Here is a 26742-nt window from a genome sequence, read left to right on the forward strand (position 1 = left end):
GATAAGGCTGGGGCAGTTGCTTTAAAGACCATAAATTCCAAACCCATCATTTAGTCAAAATAGCTGATTTCTGAACATCTGTATGTATAGTTTCACCTGTGGCAATTAACTGGAAGATTGAACTCACATATTTGTGCTAAGTTTACCAAAATGTGTGAAGAGGAGCTTGGCAGAGCCTCAAAGTTTAGAGCATGGAGTGAGTTTGGACCAGGGAGGACCATGGCCAGCAGGGAGAGGGGCCATGAGGTCTTTCAGGAGCAGACAAAGTGCTGCTGGTACTGTGGCACCAGGGGATATGTTCACCACACACAGAGGAATTATTAACTTTGCACCTGCTCAAGGAATGTTCCCATAAAGGAAATTATATAAATATATTGATTTGTTGGAACAGAACAATGTATGTCCTTCTGAGGAGAAAGAAACTTCTGCTTTGAAATAGGGGAAGATGCCAAAAGCAATAGATTAAAATTGGGAATGGGTGGTGATATGGACTAGAAATCAATGCATTCAGTGTGGTGCAGTCATTAGACACAGATGCTAAACTGGAGATAAAAATGGAAATGCAAATCTGGGCTCTGGAAAGAAATTATTCATTGCTTTGCAGTTCTCTACAGGACAAGTTAAGTGCTGTCTGTCATCTGATTAAAAAGTAGCTGAAAGATATCTGTCATGAAAAAAACTGTAGCAAAATGGGAAAATGTTAAAGATGAGGTTTTCTCTAAAGTTCTCTCAAAGAACACCTTTGGTCAAATGTCAAAGCACCTGAAAGTATCTCAAAGGGCCAATATGAGTAGTACTGAAATTACTGTATTTATCTATACACACATGCAACTTTTGTATTTCTGTTTAATATTTTAAATATATACAAAATGTATATAATAAATGCAGTGAATATCTTCCGAGTTAATGACAATGAAATGTAAACAGTGATGAAATGTAAACCATCTAATGTTTATCAATTATGCATTAAATATATAAATACACATCTATTTATACATGTGTATTATGCATGTATATGTACAAATGCATAAGAATTAAATTTGTTTTTCCAGTTTGGTTTCATCATTTCTTGAGACCAAGTTTGTGGACTCTTGCATTGCTTCCTCCCAGTGGAATACCTAATGCTGTATGTTACAAGCCTGTCTGTCCACAGCCTTGGACCTGTGAGGAGTAGCTGCTAATGTGGCTGTCATGTCAGAAGATATTTTCAAGACAAAAATAAAGAGCAATTCTCTGGACATCCCTGAATCTGTGATTTTTTTTTGTTACATTCAAAAAAAAATAAGCAATCTTTTCAATCTTACTGTAAAGAAAAGCTGTAAATTGTCTAATTTTAAGGAAAATTAGTGTAGTCTGTCTCCAGATTCCTAAATGAAAGAAGAATGTTGCCTTTTTCACTATTTTCAGCCTCCAATAATGAAACATAACTTGGGTTCATGTTCACTAGCAAATCTGTGAGTTGCGTTTGATTGAAGGCAGGAGTGAATACAAAAACAGTTGTTCAAGTTATGTGGCTATTTCCAGTTTAAAATGTTCACATTTGGCTAATTGTATTCATTTATTTCTTCCTAAGGCAAAATGGGGAAACAAAACAGTAAGCTGGCCCCTGAGGTGATGGAGGATCTGGTGAAGAGCACGGAGTTCAATGAACACGAGCTAAAACAGTGGTACAAAGGGTTTCTAAAGGACTGTCCAAGTGGTAGACTGAACCTTGAGGAGTTTCAGCAGCTCTACGTAAAAGTAAGTTATTTACTGAGTTATTTGTCAACTTAAGAGTAAGTTATTTGACTGTAGAAAAAGTTATGAAGTAATGTAAAGCAAATAGTCCAGAGCTGCTGGTCATTTAGACTGAGGAATAACTTTACTTGGAGAAGCAATGATGAAGGTGAGGCAATGAGTGGGAAGAGTTACCCTCTTCACACCAGTGATTTGTATAACTGTAGTGACAAGAACCAAAAGTTTAGGAAAAAAGCTGTGATTTATTCACAAGAAATATAATGCATTCCCTGTGCTCTGAAATTCATGACATGAATTTCCAGTTTTAAAGGTGACGTTGTTCACCTTTAAAGGATGGCCATGGTCCTGTTCAATATATACCATGTGATTTCTGGACATAGTTTTATGAAAGTGGTGAAGTTTCATGACAGTATGACCTGCAGATAAATTATGCACAGTTCACAAAGGATTTCTCCCATAGATTTTAGGTATTGCCTTTATTTTTTTCCCTGCTGTCACTTTTTTTCTCGTTTTATTGGAAAGGGAAAGCAGGCTGATCTGTTTATTTTCTTCTTATTTTTCATTACTTTGTCATGTTCAATGCAGTCCTTCCCTTACATTTATTATGTATTTATTCTGTAACAAGAAGAACATGGGGGAAGCATAAAAAGTGTATTCATGTTACAAAGATAATTATATTTTAATTCAGAATTGAGTGTCGACCTAAAGGTCAGACACTTCAAAGTAATGTTAATTAGGACAAATATTGAATGGCAGTGATGAACTGTAGGATCAGAACAGCTCATAAATACAATGTGAGGCTGAATAAAAATAAAGCAACCTTTCAAATGTAAGTAGTTACTATTGAGCACACTGGCAATTTTTGCAGACAAGTGGGACAAGTTGTTTTCCTCAAATGCACATTGCAGTTCTTTCCTAAATTTCTTCAGCGTTGAACCAGATCACTCTGCAAAGTATTACCTAGATCCTTTTCCTTTCTAATGAATGGTTCTTGCATAAACTTCTAATTCAGCTTACACAAATAAGCTTCTGTCTTCATATTTTAATATTCATGGCTGAAGAAGATGTTGCCTCACGATCCTATTCTTAAGAAACAAATGAGTTTTTAATTAATTATATTTTCAGATGAAAGAATCTGTACAGCCTCAGGTGTTGTACTTGTTATTAACTGATAATTTATAAGCTCCATTTTAAGCAGTATTCACTGCACATCCAACAAGAGCAGACATCCAGTAGTTTCTCATACTTGTTTCTGGGCAAAATAAGCAGTCCTTAAAAAATTCTTAATAAAGTCTATCAGCTCTTCAGAAAGAATTTTTTCTTTTTGGAAAATCGAAGTAAAGGTACTTTCTGGGGATTTGTTTTGTTTTGTATTTCTTTTCTTGTTGTTGTTTGTTTGTTTCTTCAGGGGCTTTTTTTGCTTTGTTGTTGTTGTGGGTTGGGGGTTTTTTTGGGGTTTTTTTGGTTGTTGTTGTTTTGGTGGGGTGGTGGTTTGGTTTTTTTTATGATTTTGTATGCTGTGAGGAAAAACATCTGGAAATAACTCAGAATTCCCAGGACTTCCTTCCTTCACGCAGGTGTTTGAAGCATTCATAGATATTTTGCAAGATACTTTACTTGTGAAGATGCATCAGGGAGTAAATTCAGTCTCATGTTTGCAGAAATGGTAGTGCAAAAAAATAACATGAAGAGCACAAGCAGTATTTTGCTCCTGAAATTTGAAGACAGCTTTGTAATCTTACTAAGCTGCAATATCCAGCTTTTAGTTTTATGACCTCATGTATCTTTAGACATGGACATGAAATGTGATTCTCTGCCTTGCTTTGGTAGTTGTGGGGTTTGATTTTTGCTATGTAATGGCACTGCCATATATTTATTCCAGTTTATTGTCATCCTACATTTAATGTCTATTCAGGGCAAAATACTAATCTTGCAAGGAGAAATATGATTAGCTGTAGTAAATCCAGAGCTTTACTTCTCTCTGTGTCACAGAAATACTTGTAAAATAATGTCTCTGAGGAGCTCATAGTCTGAGTATTGGCCATGGTGGCAATTTCTTCTGTGTAGGACATTCTGTCTACCCCAGCTTCTGGTTGCAGATTAAACCCCAGATGTGAAATTTAATCTTTCCAGGAGGAGCTACTAGCAGGAGACCCGAATTATTATCATTACATTTATAGCATCACACTTCACTTGAAATATATTCAGGGTGAAAATACATGAAGCATGTATTGATTTGTAATTCTTCTGCATAAACTTCTAGTTGGAAGGGATGACATTTATCTGTTTGTCTGAACTAGATTTTATTGAGGAAGGTTTCCACAGATCAATATATTTTGAAAAGAAATACAAGACTTTCCTCCATTTCCAATTCATGTTGACTTAAGGTGACATTGTTTCTTTGTTTGTGAGAGCTGTGGGGTGCATTTTCATGTGTGTTGATAAAAAGGTGTTGGCCATCTAACTTAGGTGCAAAGGAAACTCCTTTATTTTTTACTAATACAGAATAGAAAATATCCTCAGCTTAAACAGACAAAACATTTTATATTAGCAATACTTTGAAGTGAATTTCCTGGTAATCTGCTCTTCTCTTTCATCAGAATTACAGAGTGGGATGCACAATCTCAGGGCATAGAAACTGTTTGGGTTTTGGTTTTCTTATGAAACATAACTAGGTGTGTCCTGGGATCACACCTAATGTGCTACTTTATCTAATTGCTGCTAATAAGCTTGAGCTGGTCTGAAAGGGAACCTCCAGAACAGGTGTGATGTGGATGTCAGGTCCTCAACATGAACCCTTCCAACTCTACACATTTGCATCAATTGTACTGTACTGTTTACTGATGTAGATGAAGACTGTATTGACTAAAGGGGGAATTACTCTAGTTTGGCTTGGGAACATTTGCTATTGAAGTTTCCATTATGAATGCAAATCATCCAGTGCTTAAAATAAATAGCAGTTTCACCAATGGACTCTACAGAAAAATTATTTGCAGCACTTTTAATGCAAGTGTCTGTAAAAATATTTAGTCAAGAATACCTCTTTTAAACAAGCAGCTAATAGGCAGAAATATACTTCATATTGTTGCATATTTAACATTTTCTGCAGTATAGTAGGTTCATTGAAAATACTCATTCATTTTTGGGTAGATAGATTCTTCTTGGGATACAAAATCTGTGGCAAACTGTTAGGGCTCATGTTTCCCTCCATGGTGCTGAATGAAGTGAATGCTTCTGCAGTTTTTTTAATCGTTTATTGAAGAGTTGGTTATATACTGCAAGCCCAGAGCCACAGAGTCCTGAGTTGGCTGTCCTGACAGTCTGCACAGAGCATGTGAGGGGGAGAAGTCTGTGGATAGCATTCTAAAGAAGCTAAAACTTAAGCCAATGTTTTGTAAAGAAACATGCAAAACCACAAGGCATTGCTCGGGCAGGAGCTGGTGCTAAATTCTAAATTTCTCCAGGGTATGGAAGTTACATTTTCCTACTGCAGAGAACTATCTAGAACAGTAGAAAAAGCAAAATCAACTGACTGGAGTCCTTTTGCTTTCTCTCTTAAGTGACAAAAATAATGTAATTGCCTTGCCTTTATCACAGTGTTTTATGTACTCCTTAAGCTGTAGAAAACGAAATAAATTAGAGGAAGAGCATTGCCAGCAGGTTGAGGGAGGTCATCCTGCCCCTCTGCAGAAGCCTGGTGAGATGCATCTGGAGAGCTGTGTCCATTTCTGGGCTTCTCATGGCAAGAGAGAGATGGAGCTCCTCAAGCAGCTCCAGCAGAGGGTGACAAAGATGATGAAGGGACTGGAGCATCTCTGCCATGAAAAAATGGCTGAGGGAGCTGGGCCTGTTCAAGAAGAAATAACTGAGAGGGGATCTCATCAATGTTTATCAGTATCTGAGGGGAACATGCCAAGAGGAAGGACCAGGCTCTGCTCCGTGGTACCCAGCAGTAGGTCAAGAGGCAGAAAGTGATGCAAAGGAAGTTTCTCCCAAATATGAGGAAGAAATTCCTTACTGTGCAGTGACGGCACACTGGAACTGGTTGCCCAAAGAGGCTGGGGAGTCTCCCTCACTGGAGATATTCCAGAACCCTCTGGAATATCCACTAGAGATATTCCAGAACCCTCTGGGTGCATTTATGTGCCGTGTGCTCTGGGATAACCCTGCTTGAGCAAAGAGGTTGGACCAGGTGATCTGCTGTGATGTCTTCTAACTTTATCCATTCTGTGAATTATTGTGTCTCTGTTTGAATCTGCACTGGTTGCCCTCTCATTTATCTACCTGTGATGAGATGCAACCTTCTGAGCTGCTGGCAATATCCCAATTAACCTCTTTTTCTGTAGGAAATAGCATCAGACAAGCTGAAACCTAAAATTTTCTTCTTCAAAGAGAATACTCTAACTGTTAAGCTTAATCCTTACTAGCTGTCTTAATTTTTCTTTTTCTGTCCTAAAAAGTCCTTAATTCTTTTATCTTGCATAAAACTTCATTATCATTGCAGGCAGAAAGCTAAGAAATTAATATACAAAACTGTCATTAAAATAAAAGATACCAATAAAAATCTCTTGAGTGTTCCTATCGTTCTTTAGGGTTTCTTGCAGTCTAGAGGGCCAAATACATTTTCCTTCAGATCTTTTGAATTCACTGGGTTTAGATGAATATGCCCTAGAGTGTGTAAGTGTGCATAATCACTGCTAATATTCACAGGAATTATGCATGTTTATTAAGTGGAAAATAGGCTTCTATATTGTGATACTCCTTGGAACTGGGTCACTGAACATGAGAAGCATAACTCTGCTCTAATAGAAGCAAGCACCAATGGTCATCTAGCTGGAAGAGTAGAGTTAGGAATGATCATAATATAATGCTAACATTAATAAAGTAACTTACTTTGTCAATTTATTGCCCCTATATTATTTAGATATGTTTTGGAGTTTCATAGATAACTTTTAAATGAAAGGGAAAAAAAAAGAAAAAATAATGCTATTTCATTAATTGGAATCAAATGGTTTGTCATATTTTTGGCTTCTATCTCACATTTCCGGCCTTGAAGGGAATTGATTTTTAGTCCTTCATTTTAATATGTGTAGAACAAAAGAATCTCAAAAATCTATTGAAATTTAAGTGGGTGTATTTGCAGCCTCTTTCAAGACAGACTAGCATCTTTCTAAAGATGGCACAGAGCTCCTCAAAATATCAGGTTAGAGCTGGATTTCAGGCTCTTAGTGGCTGTAAAAACGTAGGATTCCAGAATGGCACAGCTGTGTTTACAGATGTCCCAAACATAGATGCAATTGTACTGGCAGAAATTGATGTTTCCTGGGATCATCTCTTAACTGGTAGAGCTGTGCTGGTTTTATGAGTGTGCTTTGGCCACTTAAGCTCTCCCTATAACAGGAATACTTTTAAGGTATATTATACCAATATTAAGTATATTACGCCAACTATCATTGATATATTTAGCATATTAAACCAATCCTGTGTTGCTGTAGAACTGCAGCATGTCTTGAAATAATGTAGATTATAAAAAATATTGATTTATCTACCCAACTCACACAATCATTTTAGCCTTGTTGCTACCTTCCAGAAGATCACATCTGGTGTGCCAGCAGTATTCCTGGACAGTATGACAGGATATTGGCTTGCATGAATTACCTAAATTTAACTGCAACACAGAAAACATCATATGTACTTATTTATAAAGACTAACTCAAAAAACCTGCTTAAACTTATTAATATTACTGCTTTGTTATTGAATTTTTCAAACTGATATGGAATAAAAAACTAATGCTGTTATTTTAGAAATTTTTGATGCAAACAAATAGAGCAACAAATAGCACTGGTTTGGGGATGTCACAATATGGAGGAGTGCATATCTAGATGGGCAGATAAAGTCTGGAAAGGAAGGACAGTAACATTATTTGCCTCAGCTTTGCATGTGGGGGGTTGTAAAACAGTTGATGAGGTAGAGATTCTTAATGCATTCCTTAAGCACTTAATACAAATCTGCACATCTGAGACAATTACTATAAATCATTAGAAAAAATTCTCTTTTTCACCAGAGGTTCAATGAGGTTGCTATGAAAACAAAATTAATACAGCAGAATCTAAATGGCAGTGTGCTGAAAAGCAGCTGGGCTTGTGGCCCAGCACTATCACTGGGGAGAGCTTTTCAGGATGAGCAATCTTCTCCGTGCTCCAAAACTGTGCTAAAACTGGGCTCTGATAACTTTAAAACCAAAAGTGATTGCAACTGCTTTTCAAACAGGACTTGGCTAGAAAAAAAGGGGATGGTCTTGCTGCCTGGATGTTTTCCATACAAAACTGCTTTTGCCATTATTCTTTTTCTTCTCCTTACAGACATGAATAGGCAGGTCCTGTGCCAAAATGCAGGTCTACTTCTAAACCACATAAAAGGCTTATTATATATTTCAAAGAGAAACTGAGATTGTGCTCCATGAATTTTAAAACAAAGGGCCAGAATGCTTTTTACTTATAAAACCAAAATCAAACAAGCCCTGAAGACAGTGTTAACTTTGAAGCTGACTTTGAGCAGTTCAGGGAAGGGGAAGATACTGGTAACGTACCTTTCTGCTGCATTTCTGTCTCTGTGCTTATCCCAGGAAAAATAATGTCTGGGCTTAATATCATTTTGTGGAACAGATTTCAAAATCTGTCTTTAGTAAACAGATCTTTAAAGATCACCAACCATATTGGAAAAAAAAAACCACCAAAAACAATCCACAGTAAAAAACCACGGATTCTCATTTAAGCTGCAAAGCAAATTGGGAACAGTAATTTCCAGAAGAGGACCAGCATGTTGGGTAGCAAACAGTTCTGAAAATATGGTTGTAAATCACAACACTGAATACTAAGAGCCTTTAACAATGTGGAATGGAGTCAGTTTAGATTGAAACACTAATCTCAGTGAAGCTAATGGGAATTTTCATTCCTGATCCTTACTTAAGCGCTTAGGACTGTACTGAGCTCCCAAAATTGTTTTTCTTTGTGAGACCCGAGTGCTGTGAAGTCTGCTGCAGGCTCCATTAACCATTAGTGTCCAGTCCTACAAGCTGGATCCACAGTGTGCAGAGCTCCTCTCACCACATGTGAAGATGTGCACACTGGCAGCTGTCATTTAAAGGCAGCAATGGTTTAAAACCTAAATCTGGGAGGGAAGGGGTGAAAGTAAGGGTCCTATAGCTGGTAAAAAAGTTTCATAGGCAAAGAAGGAAAGTCCTTTTCTCCTTGCAGTATTATGGCTAGTGGCTAATTTTGAAGGCTAAAATTCTTTTTTTTTCCTTTTTTTTTTTTTTTTTTTTTTTTTTTTGCTTCTGTTGCAAAGCATATAATGGCTCATATCCTCTAGACAATCTCCTCTGGAGTCTCTAAATCTGGGAAATGAGGAAGTCAGACAATTTTAAGAGATGAAATCTAAACAGCTACATCTTAATTGCTCTGAACAGTAGCTTGTGGAGTATCCAGGCCAGTGGAATGAATCTTCCTAATGCTTGAACAAATCAGTAACATATGCTGACACTCTGTCTGGAAGAGGCAGGAATCATGGTCACATGAATCCAGAAAGCAGTCCAACTGTCCAAAGGCATCTTCGGGGCTTACAGAGTCAGCAGATGTGTGGGAATGCAAATATTTAGTCCAAACTTCTGATTATTACCAAGTATTGAATATATCTGTAATTCTGTGGCTATATGTGGTTCTTGGAAGCATTTTAAACTGACTCCCAATGCATTGAAGAGAGTACATCTAGACAGGACAAGATGATCCAGCCTGGAATGCTTAAAAATATCACCATTTACATGCATGCCCCAGTTTCCAGCATAGTCTGATAAAAGAATGCAGGCTGGGTAAATTTTCCAACAATAATATGCAAATTACTTTCACTTCATCTTTTATTTTGAAGGAAGTTCACCAGTTCCCAAAACTGTCATGCATTTTTATAAGAGACCTTCTTCCTTTGCAGCTCACCTTTTGATCTATGCTTTATTCCTCTGAGAAATCAAAACAATGAATTTGTATTTCTGTGATTATTTCTGAAGCAAAACACTGAATTAATTAATAAGGTTATCTGAAGGTTAATAAAGGAGCACTGCAGCTTGGATGGATAAAGCCACTGCTAACACTAAGAACTAAAGAGCTCAAAGAAAACAAAAACAGTGAACTGTCAGCATCACATCTCACAGTTGTTATCATGTTTAGATCTACTGGTTGCTGTAGCAATGCTTATTTTACCATTGTTACACAGTCCTCACAACAGCTATCAAGACTGATCAGTGGTTCACAACCTCTACACAATCTGTTGCAAAAGTCAAGTGTTTCAGACTTTTGTCATCCTGAAACTTCTGCTTCCTACTTTCCTTCATCCCACCTCAGTGCTTTCGTTCTCATCACAAGGAAGAGTATTCACAAAACCAGTGAAAATCCTTGAGTATGTGCAGGAGAGAGAAAGACAGGTAATATTGACTGTACTTCTTCAGAGATCTTCCCTTCTCTTGCAACCAAATAAAATTGTCATGAATGAAGCACACAAAGTCTCTAATTATGTATGAACAGTTGAAACCATGTGCTTCATGTCTTTAGCAAAGTCAGGGTTGCAATTACTTCATGGGTCAACATATAAATGTCCTTTACTTAATTTCTTTGGAGTGAGGGTTTGTTCTTTTTCCCTACAGGATGGTTTAGCAATGCCTTCCTGGAGTTATTCATGCACATAACAGTATGGCACTCCTGGCCAGATGTTAATCAAATATCTAGTTGAGATCTACATGGCTTTCTGGGCCTTGTTGTGAAAGTGTGGCCATGTCTTAGTGGAAACCTGTATTTTAGGTCTTCAGTGACCAGGATTTTGAAATGTCCATCATCCTTTTTGGATGATACTAGCCTTATTCTGAAGGCTAGTAAGCATGTGTTTTTGTTACTTGAGACAAAGTGAACTAGGGTCTTTCGGGGACCTCTTCTTGTCACATTTCTCAAACTATAAACATTGCTGTTTGTTTAAGATATATATAAAACAGCTGTTTAGTTTTACAGGGCTCCTGAAGGAAGCATTAAAGCAGGGCACTTCATTTCAACACTGGAGTGAATTACTGTGATTTAATTTTTTTTAACTTTTAAACATGAAAGTGCTTTCCTCTAGTATCAAAGCGTGCATTCAATATCTCACTTGTGTACAAAGCCTGGAGCTGAAAACAGCATTCTTGTTTCAAAAGGTGTGGACAGGAACTTGGTGCTGTGAACCACAGCCCTTCACCTCGCTGTGCTGCCTCTGACTCCCTGCCTCACCTTCTCCTCCCTCTCTCCTCCCAGGAAACTCCTCAGTCCTGCAGAAAGTTAATTTACCATACTAATATGTACTTGATGGAGTGAGTCACTGTAGCTGGGTGTGAAAATCTCAAAAATGAAAGGGGACTGGTTGGAGTGAGCCATGGCACTCACGGGCAGGCACTGCCTGTGTCAGCCTGCTCCATCTGCTCGTGCTGTGCTGAGATGGCAAATCAGTTACCACTGCACTCTAGCTACAGCTATGCAGCTAATGAAACTAAAAGTGCTTTTTCAGAGTACTGTGGAATGGGAAAGCATTTGGGAGTCTGGTTAGTTATCAAGTCAAACACAGTTTTTATTATTGTATAGACATTAGTTGACATTCCAGTCAGATTTCTACTACTTGTAGTCTGAACACTTTCAGTACCTTGGGATATCAACCTCCTTTTTCTTCAATGAGAGTAAATTTCCATCTTTTCATGTTTAATTAAGGCTCATAGGAATAGACTATTTGCACTGACAAACCTAATGATTGCCAAATTGAGATGACTTACTGCTACCTGGCATGAGAATTAGGTAACTATCTTAATTTTATATTCAATCACAAACAAAGCAAAATGAGAAAAACATAAGGTTTGGAAGATAAAGTAATCAACAGAAGGAAAATTAGACAGAAGGAGATTTTGCTATTTTACTAAAATATGTATGAAACATTCTCAGAAAAACATGGTGTGAAATCCACCAGGTTAAAAAGATGTGAAGGCTGGCTCTCTGATTGCATGAATAGCCCAGAACTGAACATGCAGCTTTAAATAAAATCCCCCTGTAGTCCAGAGAAAGAACAGTATATACAAAAGTGTAAATCAATACTGCAGTTCACCTCAAAGTGAATATCAGTTGGGGATTATTTCCATGTTAACAATAAAAGGAATTAAAAATTCCTATGTCATTAATTGAAACAAAATTGTGTGTGGTCCTTGTCAGCAGCTTTCAGAAGAAGTATATTCAATTATGGAGTTATTTCTGGATGCCTCTAGAGGTCCCCTTTCATTTGGTAGGGTATGCCCTAGGATTGCTGTTATCCCTTATTAGGATATTACAGACCTCTAAGCATACTTATGACTCTACAGCTTTCTTTGTCAGATATCCTCAAGTTTGCTACTCCCTGTCAAACCATCAGGGTAGGAGATGCATGAAGCCCTATTCCAAGATACATAAATTTTGACAATGTGGTTCCTGTCCCTGGTGCTAACACCAGATACACAGGGATTGATCAAAGGGAACAGTCCTTGAATTTGCTTTTGTGTTTGCAGGCTCCAGCTTGTACTGCTAATATCCATGTTGGCTGTACCTGTGTCCCTCTTCTAAATTCCTTTTGGTTCTGAAAACCTTTAATTGTGTTGGTGTTTAATAATGTAGCAATTATTGTGCCCTAATTTTATGTGTTGGTGAGAAAATTATGGCTTAAAACATTTAACTGAAATGATGGAGTTGTTTAAGAATGGATCAGCTAAAACAAGAAATTGTGTTGTGACAGCCTCACAGGACATCAGTGGCATGACGATGAATTTAGAGGATGTACTTCCTGCTAGCATGGATCTGCTTTCATCAGAATAAACTCCATGCAGCTGCTTTTCATCCAGCTGTGAATGCTGGTCTCTGGAAGATGAGGCTCTTTGGATGTGGTCCTGGTGAAATGCAGATGTCCTTAGCTTCCTTCTGAGCCTTTCTATCCTCACACACACACCTTAGCCCTGGCAGGAAAGGCTGGAGTTGTGAAATCACTGCTTGCCATCCACCTTCTGCTTCTCACTTACCCTCTCACCCACACCTTGGCCGGCCAGGAGCCCTGTGCTCAATTAACAATGCTAATTTCATTCAGGAGAAAACACATCTCCTGTCCTCAGGGTCCAATTTCTACGTTTCTGTACAAAGCATCTTCAGCGCATTGAGCCTTACATTACGTGTGCGTTGGTACACTCAGTGCAAACATTATAGACACACATTAAGCTTCTTGATTAGGACAAGTGATTTAGGTGGCAATCACTTCTGAGCTCACAGTTGCTTAGTGATGACCAAATCCCACAGTTTTCTTGGAGGGAGACAGTCAGTACATCCAGAGCTATAGAAGGATACAGCTGAGCATCATTAGATTTTATCTCATGCACAATTGTTTTTCGTCTCATCTCTTCTGTTGCACGTTTGTACAGAACAAGGGATATCTTAACACTATTTATTTCTCTTAGAAGTCAAACTTCCCAATATTTTATATTTAAATATTTTAGATATTTATTTATTTTAGAATATGATTTCCATACATGATGTTTGTTTGTTTGTTTGTTGTTTTTTTAAACAATGTAATATTTCAGATAACACCTGAACTGAGAAAGGTTCACATTCTGAGTTCTATGTTGCGATTCTTAAAATCTCAGCAAGAAAACTGTGGTTAAAGTCTAGAACATGATGCTGAAAATAGTAGTTTATAATAATAGTCATCATATTTAATAGTAAAAGTGCTATATGAGTCCTGGCTGGAAGATGCAGTTATTTATCTGTTGATTAATTCTTGCCACAATTGTGGCAAGTATATGACAAGGGAAATGCAAAAAATTGGTGACCTTGTGTTAGAATTGCTTGCTCAGTGCTGCGAATTAGCCCCTGTGGTGTGTTAGTCTATCCACTCATTTATTTTTAAGATTCTTTTCCCCAGGAGCTTTTCTGTGTAGCACAAAAATGGTGTTTAATGGACCTGAGGTTATTTTCACAGAGACATAAATTCTGGGGTTATTCTAATGTACAGCCAAGAATTGTAGGGATAAGGATATTTCTGCTTCCTGTATCTACTACCCTGGGGTGTCTTGGAAACATGAAAAAGCATGAGAAAGAGCACATGCTCTGAAAAAACCTGAAAGGAAACCATATTTTTATTCCCAGAAAATTTAGTTTCTCATACAGAAAGTCACCAGCAGGTCCACAGCAATAAAACTGAGTAAAAAAATACTGCTAACAAAAGGTAAATGCTGGTCTTTGTGAACAGCAGTTTCTTTTAAAGTGATGTATCTCTTTGTTACTTCTCTGTAAGAATGATGACATTTTGCCAAAGAAATGAAATCTGTTTCCAAAGAATGAATTGAACACATTCAGTATAAAAATTACATTAACTTGTAGCCAAATATATTAAAAATACAAGATTCAAAATTATTAGTTTGGCACACAAGCTTCTAATAATTCTATAGAAGAGGACTATCTGTGGGAAATTAGCTCTTGAGCTCTATCCAGAAGGCAGTTGTCAGTGGGAGAGAAAAAAACCCTGAATTCTGGCTGTCCAAGGCTGGAAATTCTTTCTGCACAGGCACAAGAAATATTTTTTGCTAGAAATAAAGAGACTGCCAAATCAACCTATCTGAATAAAAAGTACATTGTGCTTTACACATGGGAAAAGTGCTCCAGAACAGTTAATCCCTACGAAAACATTATCCCTGGATTATCACCAGTAGTACATGCCTTCAGGCAGTTTTCAGTTATTTGTTTCCATTTTCTATACATGTTCCCAGTGTTTTTATTTCCACGTGACTGTTCATCTCAATCATTTTCTTTGCTCTCATCTATTCTGGGCTCGTGCGTGTGCATCTTACATGTTGCCAGAGTACTTTGGGCTATATTTACATTTCCAGATTCATAGAAATATTGTTCTACATATAATGCTGTGAGAGTCCTAAAAGGACCACTGCTTTCTGTGGTGTGGCCCATGTCAGTGCAGAGTACATCAGTGGGCCAGAATTCCCTGTGCCTTCTCTCCTTCCCTTCTGTGTAGACAGGGTGTAAAAGCCGCGTGGCAGCGCTGTGTGTGGGTGCTGTGAGTGAGCTCACGTAGCTCCCTGGCTGAAGAAGCCTCACAGGTTTTATTGCCAGCACATTGGTGCCATAGCTGGGTCAAGGGACAGCTGAAGTTGTGTTGCTATGCAGACAGGCAGTCTTGGAGCCAAAAGAAAAACAGAGGGAGAAGTCTTTACATGAAATGCAGTCCCTAGTTACCGTGTAGATCATCCTGTATAACCCAAGGGAGTGGTAACAGTGCACGTCACATCTGCAGTGGAGTGGAAGCATTATGGTGGAGGGCAAGAGTTTGCCCAAAGTGAGAATAGTTCCATTAATATAATCCACGATGGATTAAAAATGTGCTTTTTTCAATTGCCAGAACTCATTTATTGCATTAAAGCCTCAATTCTTGCTATCTTCCTATCTTAAATTGACAAAATGCAATATTATAAAAAAATAAACATTTTGCTCCTAAAGGAACAAAGTACCTTCCTTCTTCTTGGAGTGCACCAGAAGATGCAGCCTTGGCATCTCCAAATTCCTGTACAATCCTGGCTGTCAGGCATGTGGAATCTTTAGATACATCCCCACCTTCTTCTTAACTGTAATGTGCTCTTTTCTTCCCAGCTAGCTCATATCTTTCTTCCCTAGGGCACTAGCTAGATGAGAGGTGAAGCCTGATGGGATGTCTGTACCTCTGTCCTTTTCTTCTCCAGCTTTTGAATTTCTGCAAACTTGGCTTTGTGACTTCAGCATAATGAGCAGCTTGCTGTTAGTCATGCTCTTTCAGCCTAAGACTGGGGCTTGGTCATTTTATTTTCATTTGTCTCTCTCCTTACTTCAAGACAAGGGCAGTCCAATATCAGAAAGCCAGCCCAATCCTTTATCAAAAAAGAACCCAATATCTGGAAACTTCTCTAAAATATAAGTCTAAAATCTCTGGCAAAATGCTGCATAGCAAAGCAAAATGAATGGGCATAATTAAGTGTTTGTTATTCATTGTTAATGGTGCTGAGAAACACTTGAGAAAATAAACTATCCAGACTCTATTACCTGAACTAAAATGAAATTTGTCCAGAAAGATTTTTGAAATGCCTTCCTTTTAATCTTTAAATAAATGCATTTCTAATTTATAAAACCACAGGTTGGGTGACGGTCATTCTTTGTAATTTTTAAATTTTTTGAACTTACTTGGCAGTAATGCAAGTTATATATATGGTGGTATCAAACAGTACAGGCTTGAGACATGAAAGTAAATTTAAAAGAGAAGAAATTGAGGTTGGGTAAGTGTAAACTTCCTGTAGACTTTGGAAGGTTTAAAATTACTTTTATGTGTATGAACCTAAGGGGTTTAAAAATTAAGACAGATGATGAAGATTATGTTGTCAGGGGGACATTATCTAGACAAGCCATTCCATATTTAAGGTTGTACATCTATAATAAAACACATGGTTGTGAGAAGACCTGCAGTTGCAGCCTTTAGATAAGGTTGTAAATAAACAGATGAAAAAGCCAATGGTGCTGTTTAAATCCATGGGAGATTTGACACCTTCTGAAGGACCAAGGTTTGGCTTGCATTTTTCCAGTTTCTTGTTTCATAACATATGAAACACTGCAAAAGAATAACAGATGGCCATATGGCTAATTTTATTTGTGATGAAAATATGGTCACTTTTTGTCTCTTGTATGGAAATTCCTGCTTTCTTGGTAACTCCCACAAGCAAATAAGCCATTACCAAGCTGTTTCTGAAGTGATAAACATAATATCTGGAAGCATAGGGAAGATGCTGGATTGGGCACTCCTGGGAACTCCCATTCAAGCCATTGTGGGTTTTTTCAGTTCATTGGCCAAACAAATCAGATTACCACATCTGTTTAGCCAGATGGTCTTTCTAGTGTCATGAGGAAAGTGCAGTCAATCTATAACTAGCACAAGGATTGTATTGACTGGTTGATACAGAAAAGGAGTTCCATTCCAGAAAACTCCTGTTGATGGTATTTGATGGCAGTTTCCTTTTCTAACAGGCCAATGAACTGAGCACCATCTCCAGCCATGGTTTGGGTAGGTGGAAGCTATCATGCTGAGTAGAGCTACGGTTGGTTTCTAGATTGCAAGGTGGAACACTAATCTATTAATAACAGAATCATAGAATCATAGCGTTGGTTGTGTTGGAAGGAATCTTAAAGGTCATGCAGTTCCACCCTGCCTGCCATGGGCAGGGATGCCATTCACTAGCTCAGCTTGCTCAAAGCCTCATCCAGCCTGGCCTTGAACACTTCCAGGGATGAGACATCCACAGCTTCTCTGGGCAACCTGTGCCAGTGCCTCACCACCCTCTTGGTAAAGAATTTCTTCCTAACATCTTATCTAAATCTGTCCTTTTTCACTTAAAAACCATTGCCCCTGTCCTGTTTCAATCTGCCCATATAAAAGTCCTTCTCCCTCTTTTTTATAAGCCTTTTTAAAGGTACTGAAAGGCTGCTATCAGGTCTCCCCAGCTCCCTGTCTTCTGCAGGCTGAATAACTCCAGTTCTCTCTGCCTGTCACCACAGGAGTGGTGGTGTTCCAGCATTCTGAGCACCTTTGAGGCTTCGTCTGGGCTTGCTGGTGACAGCTCCACATCCTTCCTGTGCTGGGGACCCAGGGCTGGATGCTGCACTGCAGGTGGGAGCAGAATCCCCCCCTGCCCTGCTGCCCCTGGGGCTCTGGATGCAGCCCAGGACACATTTGGCTTTCTGTGCTGTGAGCTCATGTCCAGCTTCTCCTGCACAGGAACTCCTGAGTTCTTCTCTGCAGGGCTGCTCTCAGTGAGTTCTGCTCCCAGTCTGCGTTCATGTCTAGGATTGCCTCAGCCCATTTCACTTGACCTTAACGAACTTATGAGGTTCTTTTGGGCCCCTTTCTCAAGTTTGTCAGGTTCCTCCTAATGGTGTCCCATCCTTCTGTTGTGTCTTCTAGTGTCTAGGATTGCCTCAGCCCATGTGCAACACCTTGCACTTGACCTTAATGAACTTATGAGGTTCTTTTGGGCCCCTTTCTCAAGTTTGTCAGGTTCCTCCTAATGGTGTCCCATCCTTCTGTTGTGTCTTCTATTAATCTCAACCTGACCTGCTTGACAAATTATCAGATCTTTATTTGTTTTTTTAAATTTTTTCCAGCACTTGCCAACAGAAGAGAATTGTGTATATTTTGGGTTAATTAGACTTCTCTTTCTTCTCTTCTGCTTAATCCATTCTACAAACATTATTATTATTATTAGGCCTTTCCCACATAATTAAAAAAGAAGACGGAAACGATCTTTCCAACTAAACAGAAATTACTTGAGATCCTTTTCCAAATTATCATTTGGAATATTCTCCCAGAGGATAATCAAGCTGTGGTTGACTTCTAAGAATTTGCAGACTAGCTATTTGTGATGGAGCCAATTGAACATTCAAATGTTGTATCACAATTCTATATAGCTAAGAAAGTGAATTTTGTCCCTATAGGCCTTGAAAATTCCAGTATTATAGGAAAAATGCATGGACTTGGCTACTAGTGGAAAGCAAAGGCATTTTCAGTGGGAAATCATCTCATTACAGGATAGATGTATGAGAGACATGGCAGAAATCATTCTTGGAAAGAGCCTATCTACCTGTATCTAAGGGGTGCCAGTGAGCTGTGAGATGTCTAGAACTGGGAAGAGGAACCCAGACCTTTGTAAGAGGTCTCTGGTGAGAAAAAAGCAATTGTTATTATTTTGCATAATAACAATTAAAAATTATCTCAATTGCAAACTGTCATATAGATTTTGTAATGTTGTTTGGAACATATAAGCATGTTTTATATCAAGGTCTCATAATACTTTTTTAGCAAATGGTAAAAATCTCAGAGATAATCCTACTTCACACATTCTTTATATATTTGTTGTTAAATTCAAGTATCCACTGTAGTCATTGAAAAGAGTTTCTTCCCCTTTGGTGGAAACAAGATCAAATTCTGTGGACTGAGATGGACAAAGGGAAAGCAAAAGCTGAGATACATGGGAAAAAGTGTGCTTTTAGGTATTTGTAAACTATTTATTTGCTTAGTTTAGAACATACTCATGCTGGGAAAAAAAGATTGTTTCTGACTTTTTATTAGTTTTGTGATAATTACAATAATTACTTTAAAAGTCAAAACCCAGGAAATTCTAAATGAGACAGTATAATTATAATATATAACCATAATAATGCTTCCTTCCATTCCTCACTTGGGTATTGTGAGGCTTAATTAGTTAATGTTTGTACAGCAGTAAAATGCAAAACACCGTAAAAGTATTAAGCATTTTTCCTGTTTCAGTTCTTCAGTATAAACAATTATCTTTCATAAGGTTTTTTAAGGGGATAATTTAAAAAGATCTATGTAAACCAAACTGTATTTTATATCCGTCTTGCTGGGAGATGGAGTGGCAAATCAGTGTTTAATTGCATCAGTATTTCACATGAGCCTGCTGACACTGTGACAATGGATTTGGCCTAGAAATATTTGTTGATTATCATATTTCTGGGCCATGCAACAAAATTAAAGTGTTCTCATGGGAGCCAGAGACACAGCTGATGAAAATAAATAGAAAATGAGTGTCACAAGCTGACAAACCATCATACTTAGAAGGGGGAAAAATCATAGATAAATAGCATTCTGTGGAAATAAATAAAAACCTTTGTCAAATATTTAGAGTAGGAAAATCTGTTATTTCATCCTTTTCCTGTACAGAGTTCAGTGAAGAAAAACAATCTAGTGCCATATATAAATATGCAATGTATAAACAACAAATGGAGCTAGAACTCAGGAAATGTGGTGCTGAAGAGCAAAATATGAGGTTTCAAATTATCTTTAGGTCTAAAAAGTCCTGAACAAGATCTGTGTATCAAAATAACTGTTTTACACCCTGTAAGAATCAGTGTGGGTTGGAGGTGGAATAGACATAAATTAATTTTCAGGAGATTACTTGCACCTCTGGGAATGCAGAGTCTGTCATTTAAAACCCAGGGTGTTCTCCAATAGATCATTGGTTATTTAGTCACCCACTCTGAGCTCTGCCATTGAGCTTCAGCACAGAATCAAGGGCTGGGATTATTTTTGTCATCTGAAGGCTGGTTTGTTTTTTAGGTTGCACTAGAGTCAATGGAAAGACAGAGGTAGTTCCATGGGATTATTCATTTTTGTCTGCCTTATGCAGAACCACCTTTGTTTCTTTAATACCTGCTGGACCAAAGGAGAGTTCTCAACAGAATTAATCTGACCATAAATGTTTATTTTTGAAATAAATTAATGATGCTATGGAAACAGCATTCTCCTTTTACTACAGAGGGATTTTCATGTTTTGTATCTGTCTTTTAGACTTAGACAACTGGGATGCAAATTAGATAAATTGCATGAGGAGTGTGGGCTCACCCCTCAACATGTTACATGCCAGCAATGCAGAAAATACTGAAGCACGTGTAGAAAGGGACCATTCTGATCATTGACAGGGCTTATTCTCAAGTTAATTTGTTTCAGTTTGGAGACCATTTTAGGTTCCCTTCTGCTGCTGGTACTGTCAAATTAAGAAGCTTAGGTTGTAATCTACATGTTTCTGTGAGCACACAGATCTGTCAAATGCAGATTAAAATGGGTATTTTTTAAGCAAAGATGGCATGCTAATGGATCCACATTGACACTTGGATCAATGCATTTCAGAATAAGAGTTAATGAAAACAGATTTAGAAAATAATAAATTCCAGTTCTATAAAGGTGGTGAAAGTCTTGTGGTTGACTTTTGTGAATCTGTTATTTCACCCATTAAATGAAATTAAGAGTGGCCTGTTTTACTGGTAATCATAGCATAGTTAAAATGCTGGAAGAATCAATATGTAAAAGTAATCATAATTAAATATTGACTCTTACTTTTTTAGCCTCAGTCTCTATTACTTGTGTCAGGCCACTTGGATGTGTATTCCAAAGTGTACTTTGCTGGAAAGAAATGGTGCCACTTACTCCACTCCCAGATGATTTATAAACATCCGCTTTTAGCAGGCAGGCAAAGGCTTTCCACTTTTGAAAGCATGAGAATTTCCATTATTGCATTTACATGTGCCTCAGCTGCTGCTAAGCAACAGGGCTGTTACCTGCCAAAGCCTGGAGTTAAATCCCAGATCTGTAAAGAGGATGGATAGAAACACAGATGTATAATGCACTTAAAATAACAAGTGAGGAATGTGGTTTTGGAAATATGTAGAAATGGAGGTATAAGAAGAATACAATTCCATTCTAGAAATATGTGAATAAGGGTTATATAATGTGTTAGAGAAAGTTAAGAAAATCAATCAATTTATTGTATTTTGGTGATTTGTTCTTGAAAACAGAGTGTGGTCAGTTTGGTTTTGCTTTGCCAAACCTCACCAAGAAGTGTTAGGTGTATATGCAATGTTGGATAATGGGGAGTAAGAAATAGGGAGAATATCACCAAGAAAACTCAATTTAATTTAATGCATGTAGTATTTCTAAATCATAGAATCATAGAGTGGCCTGGGTTGGAAGGGATCTTAAAGATCATCTAGCTCCAGCCAAGTTTGATTCATAGTATTTTGCATAGTGATTTTGCTTCTCCTTTTAGAGACAAATGTATTTCTATTTGGATAAGAAATGACTCAGTCTCAAGTGCTTTTCAAAGGCTTGATTGGCTTTCTTTTCCATCGGTGTTTTTGGTGTCAGCTTTGGCTCACTTGGGTGGGACTGTTTCTGAGAAATGGTTTGGATGTTAGAAATGCTGTTGCAGTTAATGGCATTAGCATCTCAGTCTAAGGGTGTATGATCAGCAGTGTTGTACCAGCACAAGGCACAAAGATGGTCTTTGCCCTGCAAAATAGCCTGCACTGGAGGAGGCAGTGCACAGGGGGAAAGGGACCATGAAAATAAATGTGAAGAGTGAAACAACACCAAGAGCCCCAGAAGTCACACCCAAAAGCCAGCTGCCTAATTCTCAAGCCTTGGGGAACAACAGATAGACTCCAAGGAGACATTGGAAAAGGAGGAACCATCCTGCAGTGGGAAATGCTGCTTGCCACGAAACTGTAATTGGTAACAGGCAACATCCACTGCTTGAAGTGAATACCCAGTCTGCATTTGTGCCTTGGCAGAGTGAAGAAAGAGGTACCATGAAGGCTGCAGTTCAACTGGCAGGAGAGATAAATTAATTCTGCAGCAGTGTTGGCCTGGTGTTAACAGCGGGAAGACAAATTTTGTAGGACAGAGAAAATTTTCAGTGAGCAAGTTCAAACTATTTGGACAGTGAAAATGACAGAATGTTCAACAGAAGCAGAAGTTCTTTATTCTCCTTTAAAATCTTTTCATATGTTTCCCTAGTTTTGAAGGCATTTTATAATTCCTTAAGGCATTCCCTCCTCTAGAATAACACTATATGCCATTTAACTTTTAAAATTTTATTAATCTTTATTAAAGCATTTGAGGGAAGTTTCCTAAAAAATGGTGGCACTTCAAGACAGAGTTTAATGACAATATAACATCATGAAATGTCATTTTAGCCAGGCAGTTTATGCAATAAATTCCTTATTCTTTAATTTCCTCAGTTGTCTAGAAACCAACTTACATACATGCTATCCCTTAGGAATACTGTTGTAAGAGACAAAGCATTTTCACATGTATTGCTGGTATTTAGGTACATACTGCTTTACTAACAAAACTGTTGAAATGAAATGAGGCAACAAAATTGTTGTGACATTTGGGGCAAAATGTTTAGACTGTGAAAAACATTAAAACTAAATTTTATGCAGAAATAAAAAAGATACAAAATTATAGCTGTGCGCAATGAGAACAACTGGATTTTTAATATAATTTAAAAAAATTAGGATTAGTTTACCTTTTTATAATAAAACCATATTGTATTTTTAGGAAAAAAAATTGCAGATGACATGGAAAATTGACATACAAAAGTTCAAATTATATCAATGGTTCAGTCTGACTGAAGAAAATTTTTTTCTTTAGCACTCAGGTAACTCTGTCCAGCTATACTTCCCCTGTCTAGTATCACTAATATGAAGTCTGAAATGTACCTATTGCTATTTATGTATTTACAGTGTGCTGGGGAAGAGTCAACACTGTATATTCTTTCCTTACCTCTTAGAGGTGTCTGATGGGGTAGGTGAACATCTGTGTAAAGATAACATGGTTAATACCATTTCCTTGACTTTCCAAAGAATCTAGCAAAGACCTTCACCAAACTGAAATTAGTGTCTCCTAGATTTTTTATAGAAAAGTTATTGAAAAGAGACGAAAATTCTCCCTAGAATCACCAAGAACAAGGATATTTCTACTGAGTGCAGAGGAACTTTGAGAAAAAAGCTACACATTTTTTTTTTTTTACTATATTATGTTAATGCTGTTTTGAAAGGTAATGTATTCTTAGCCTTAACTTTTTTTTTTTCCCTAAGGATACGTTTAAAGCTTTAGGAGAGGCAGTGGCTATCTCATTTGAAAATCTTACTGCTGTTCTCAGACCAGTAATTGCGGTCTCATAGAGCATGGCTACCTTTTCTTTTCTCATATGTGTTATGATTCATAGAGGAGGATCATATTACTTCTTGAATGGCAGCACCTGAAGGTGCCAACCTGAAGTGTTTGGAATAAAGAGATTGTGTCATCAGCACCAGTAGAGAAAAACCGTGAGAAAAAAATAAATCTCTTAATATTTTGATTATTCCTCATGCTAGCACTTCCAAAGAATGTTCTTACCTGCACCCACATGTTTTAACTTAACTGAAGAAGTTTGAGCTAATGTGCCCAGGGAGAAGTTGAAATACAAGTTGAAATAAGATCATGGGTCAGAAATAAAATACTTGTAAGCAAAAAGAAAAGGGAAAAAAAAAAAAAGAAAAAAGAAAAAGAAAAAAAAAAGAGCCAAAAAAGGTCATGTAGACATGGTGATTAGAGAAGTGATTTAGTCATGGTCTTGCAGAGTCAAGTTAATTGTTGGACTTAATGGTCTTAAGTTTTTCTCCCAACCTAAATGATTCTATGATTCTATAAAAAACACATGTGGATGACATTAATCAAAGCAACTCATCATTCTTTCCAGTAGTACTGTTGGAATGGAGGAACTGTGTCTTTGGGTTAACTATCCAAGAGAATTAATCCATTAATATCCCTGATTCTGGATGAGAGCAGAGCCTCTGTTGCACCTGCTCTGACAGTGGGAAGTTGTGTTTGCCAGTGGTTGTGCTGGCAGAATTTGTGCTCACCATGACCCCATCTGGGACTCCTCAGGGCACAGGGGTAATGTTGTCACTCCTGAACCAGCAGTTTTTGAAGCTGGGACCACAGGGCAGATCAAGAAAGAGCAGGTAGCCTTTATTCCCGTCCTCTTCCAGCTGCCACCCAAAAGTATCCTTGCAAATTGCTCCTCTGTGTTGAAGGAATCAGGAACAGTGCTGTGAAGCTGGCAATGCTATTTCACCTACAGAGGAAGTAGAAGCAACCTCCTGCTGAAATAGTCCACTGGTGAAATGGGAGTCATTACAACTACAAGGAGAAGTCAGAGTCAGATGGACAGTTCTGGTGACAAACAGGTTGGAGGAAAAAGTCCAAAAGCTGAGGTGGTCTCACCTGCCAAAACAGTCTTGAATTCCTCTGGAGAACCAACCATCACTAAATTAAGAAGAAATAAATGATTGTCTGGTCTGGTGAGACAGTTTTTTTAACTCTTAAAGGATGGCCTCCTCTCATTGGCTTAGTCCTTAAAATATATCTTCCTTTTGTATATAAGAGAATCTTTCTGGCAAGAAGGCTTACTGATATCAGTGAGCTATCCCTCCACTGTGTGCAACCAGCATGTAGTTGTTATTTTCCCTTCCACTGCTAGTGGTGATTACACTGCGTATAATCAATAAATTGTGTAAGCAGTGGCTATTCTGCATGGTAAGCCTTACTTTTTACAAATCAGAGTCTAATTTAGTACAGCATCTGTGCTTGGGCTTGATCTTTTTCTCTGTACCAGCTCATTCTTTGTCTGCCTTTGCCAAGATAAAGGGACCCAGGATGGATGATAAGATAAGAAGGTCTATGAGTTAAGCATCCCTCTGTTATACTCAGAATTCAGAAGTGAAATCCAGGTGCTGACAGTCTGTCTCAAAGTAATGAAGCACTTCCACAGCAAGAAGCTGTGAATTGCTCTAGTGGGCTAATTTGGGAAAAGGAGCATGAACAGACTGTATAGATGAAGAGCACTTTTGGGAAAAATTTGTGCAAACAGCGTGTCCACAGGAGATCCTGGGTGTACCATAATGGAGATGTTAAAGAAACAAAAATTGTACAATTAACCTAACTGGATAGATTCAAGGAGAAATATATTTTCATTTTTTCTTCACACAAGGTGTTTTTGTAGGTGCCTGCTCAATGTGTGGGTCAGCTTAGTCACCTGAGCCAATCTTTTCAGGGAAATGCTGATTTTCCAAAGAAAAATGTGCAGAGAGGAGGTTTACATCTAGCAGTGCTCCCAGGAATCATGGGATTCATGACAGCTGTGTCTGTCAGTTTTGATTCCTGGGGTGGACAGCCCTTCCTGGAGCAGGGCACCACAGCAAAATCAAACCTTTCCACAAGAGCTGTGTTTGTGTCTCCTCTAGAGGACATAAAGTAGTGCCTTGAAGTATCCTGGGGGCTGAGATGCAATCTTACCACCACTGGAAAGTATTACTTGGTTTTCTAAGCTCCCATTAAGGTCCCCTTGACCCTTGGTGTTGGTGTGGTTTTGTCAGTCTCCCTCAGCCTCTGCTCTGTAGTGCTGACCAGGGCAGCAGTGCTGGGCTGTGCTGGGCCACAGCTGCTGGCCAAGGCCACTGCCTGGGCCTGGGGCTGGTCTGTCATATCAGTCTGGGCAGTATTTGCTGTCTCCTTTCTTAACAAAATGCAGATGATGTGATTGAGCTGTGCATGCTGGCAACCTTCTGGTGTGTCAGATAATTCCCATGGGTACTCACTTGTGAGACACAGTGATGAGTTTCTCTGAGCCTGGTGCTCAAGAGGTTATCTTTCCCCTGTTAGCAAGCTTAATAACTTGTTCAATATCATACTTAATAATGAAACTAAATTATTAACAATTTCAATAAAGTATTTGATATTAACCAATTAAGATTATGAAGCCTACGGAAGCAATCAAGTACTTGTTTCTCTCCCATTCTATTAATAATTTAAAACAAGATAAAATGTATTACATTATTTTTGTCTTATCATGATTTTAAATTTATTGCTTAAACCATAGTAGGTTATGATTAGTAGCTTTACATACAGATCTTGATAAACCTTCATGTCTATTATAAGTTTGTAATTCCAGGCTTCAGGTATGCCCTGCAGACTATTTTCATGGTTTTTTAGTTGTGACATATTCTGTAACTCCCCAGTGATGTGATACAGTGTTTATGTGTGGAAGAGGTCTTCATTAATAAAGGCAGTAGGTCTTTTAATATAACTGGTTTTGCTCAAATGTCTGCATGTTTTAGAAGCATTGTTAGATTGACATTTATTTGGGATTCATGTCTGATTTCTGAGGAATGACCAGCTCAGTGCCTCAGACAGCATCCTGCATGTGCACTGCTTCCAGTCATGAAACAAGAGATGAAGTCCAGTGACTTCTCTCCCCAAATTCTCCATTGGTGATATCTTGAGCAGCATCACTCAGTTCACTACTTGATGAACTGTACAGCTTGTATTAGAAAATAACTGCTTATAAAAGCAGTACAATTAGGGCATAAATAGAGATATTATTGGCCAGTAATATCAATAATCACTAGAAACTGTGAGCTTGCTAAATGACTTCTGTTGCATGACAGCTGAGTTTAATAGATGCTTCCCTACAATACCTGAGTTTATATTAGCAGAGAATAATCTTT

General features: G+C 38.0%; 1 protein-coding gene across 1 annotated transcript in view; it reads left to right on the forward strand.

Moving 5' to 3' along the window:
- Window positions 1-26742, forward strand: part of VSNL1 (visinin like 1) — an 86684-nt gene that overhangs the window by 38095 nt on the left and 21847 nt on the right. The window contains exon 2 of the mRNA XM_039721621.1: window positions 1574-1740. Coding sequence (XP_039577555.1) covers window positions 1579-1740 — 162 coding nt within the window. The 5' untranslated portion in view covers window positions 1574-1578. The remainder of the gene's footprint in view (window positions 1-1573; window positions 1741-26742) is intronic.

This window comes from Passer montanus, unplaced genomic scaffold (assembly GCF_014805655.1).
Source record: "Passer montanus isolate IOZ18808 unplaced genomic scaffold, ASM1480565v1 scaffold46, whole genome shotgun sequence".
NCBI classification, from domain to species: Eukaryota; Metazoa; Chordata; class Aves; order Passeriformes; family Passeridae; genus Passer; species Passer montanus.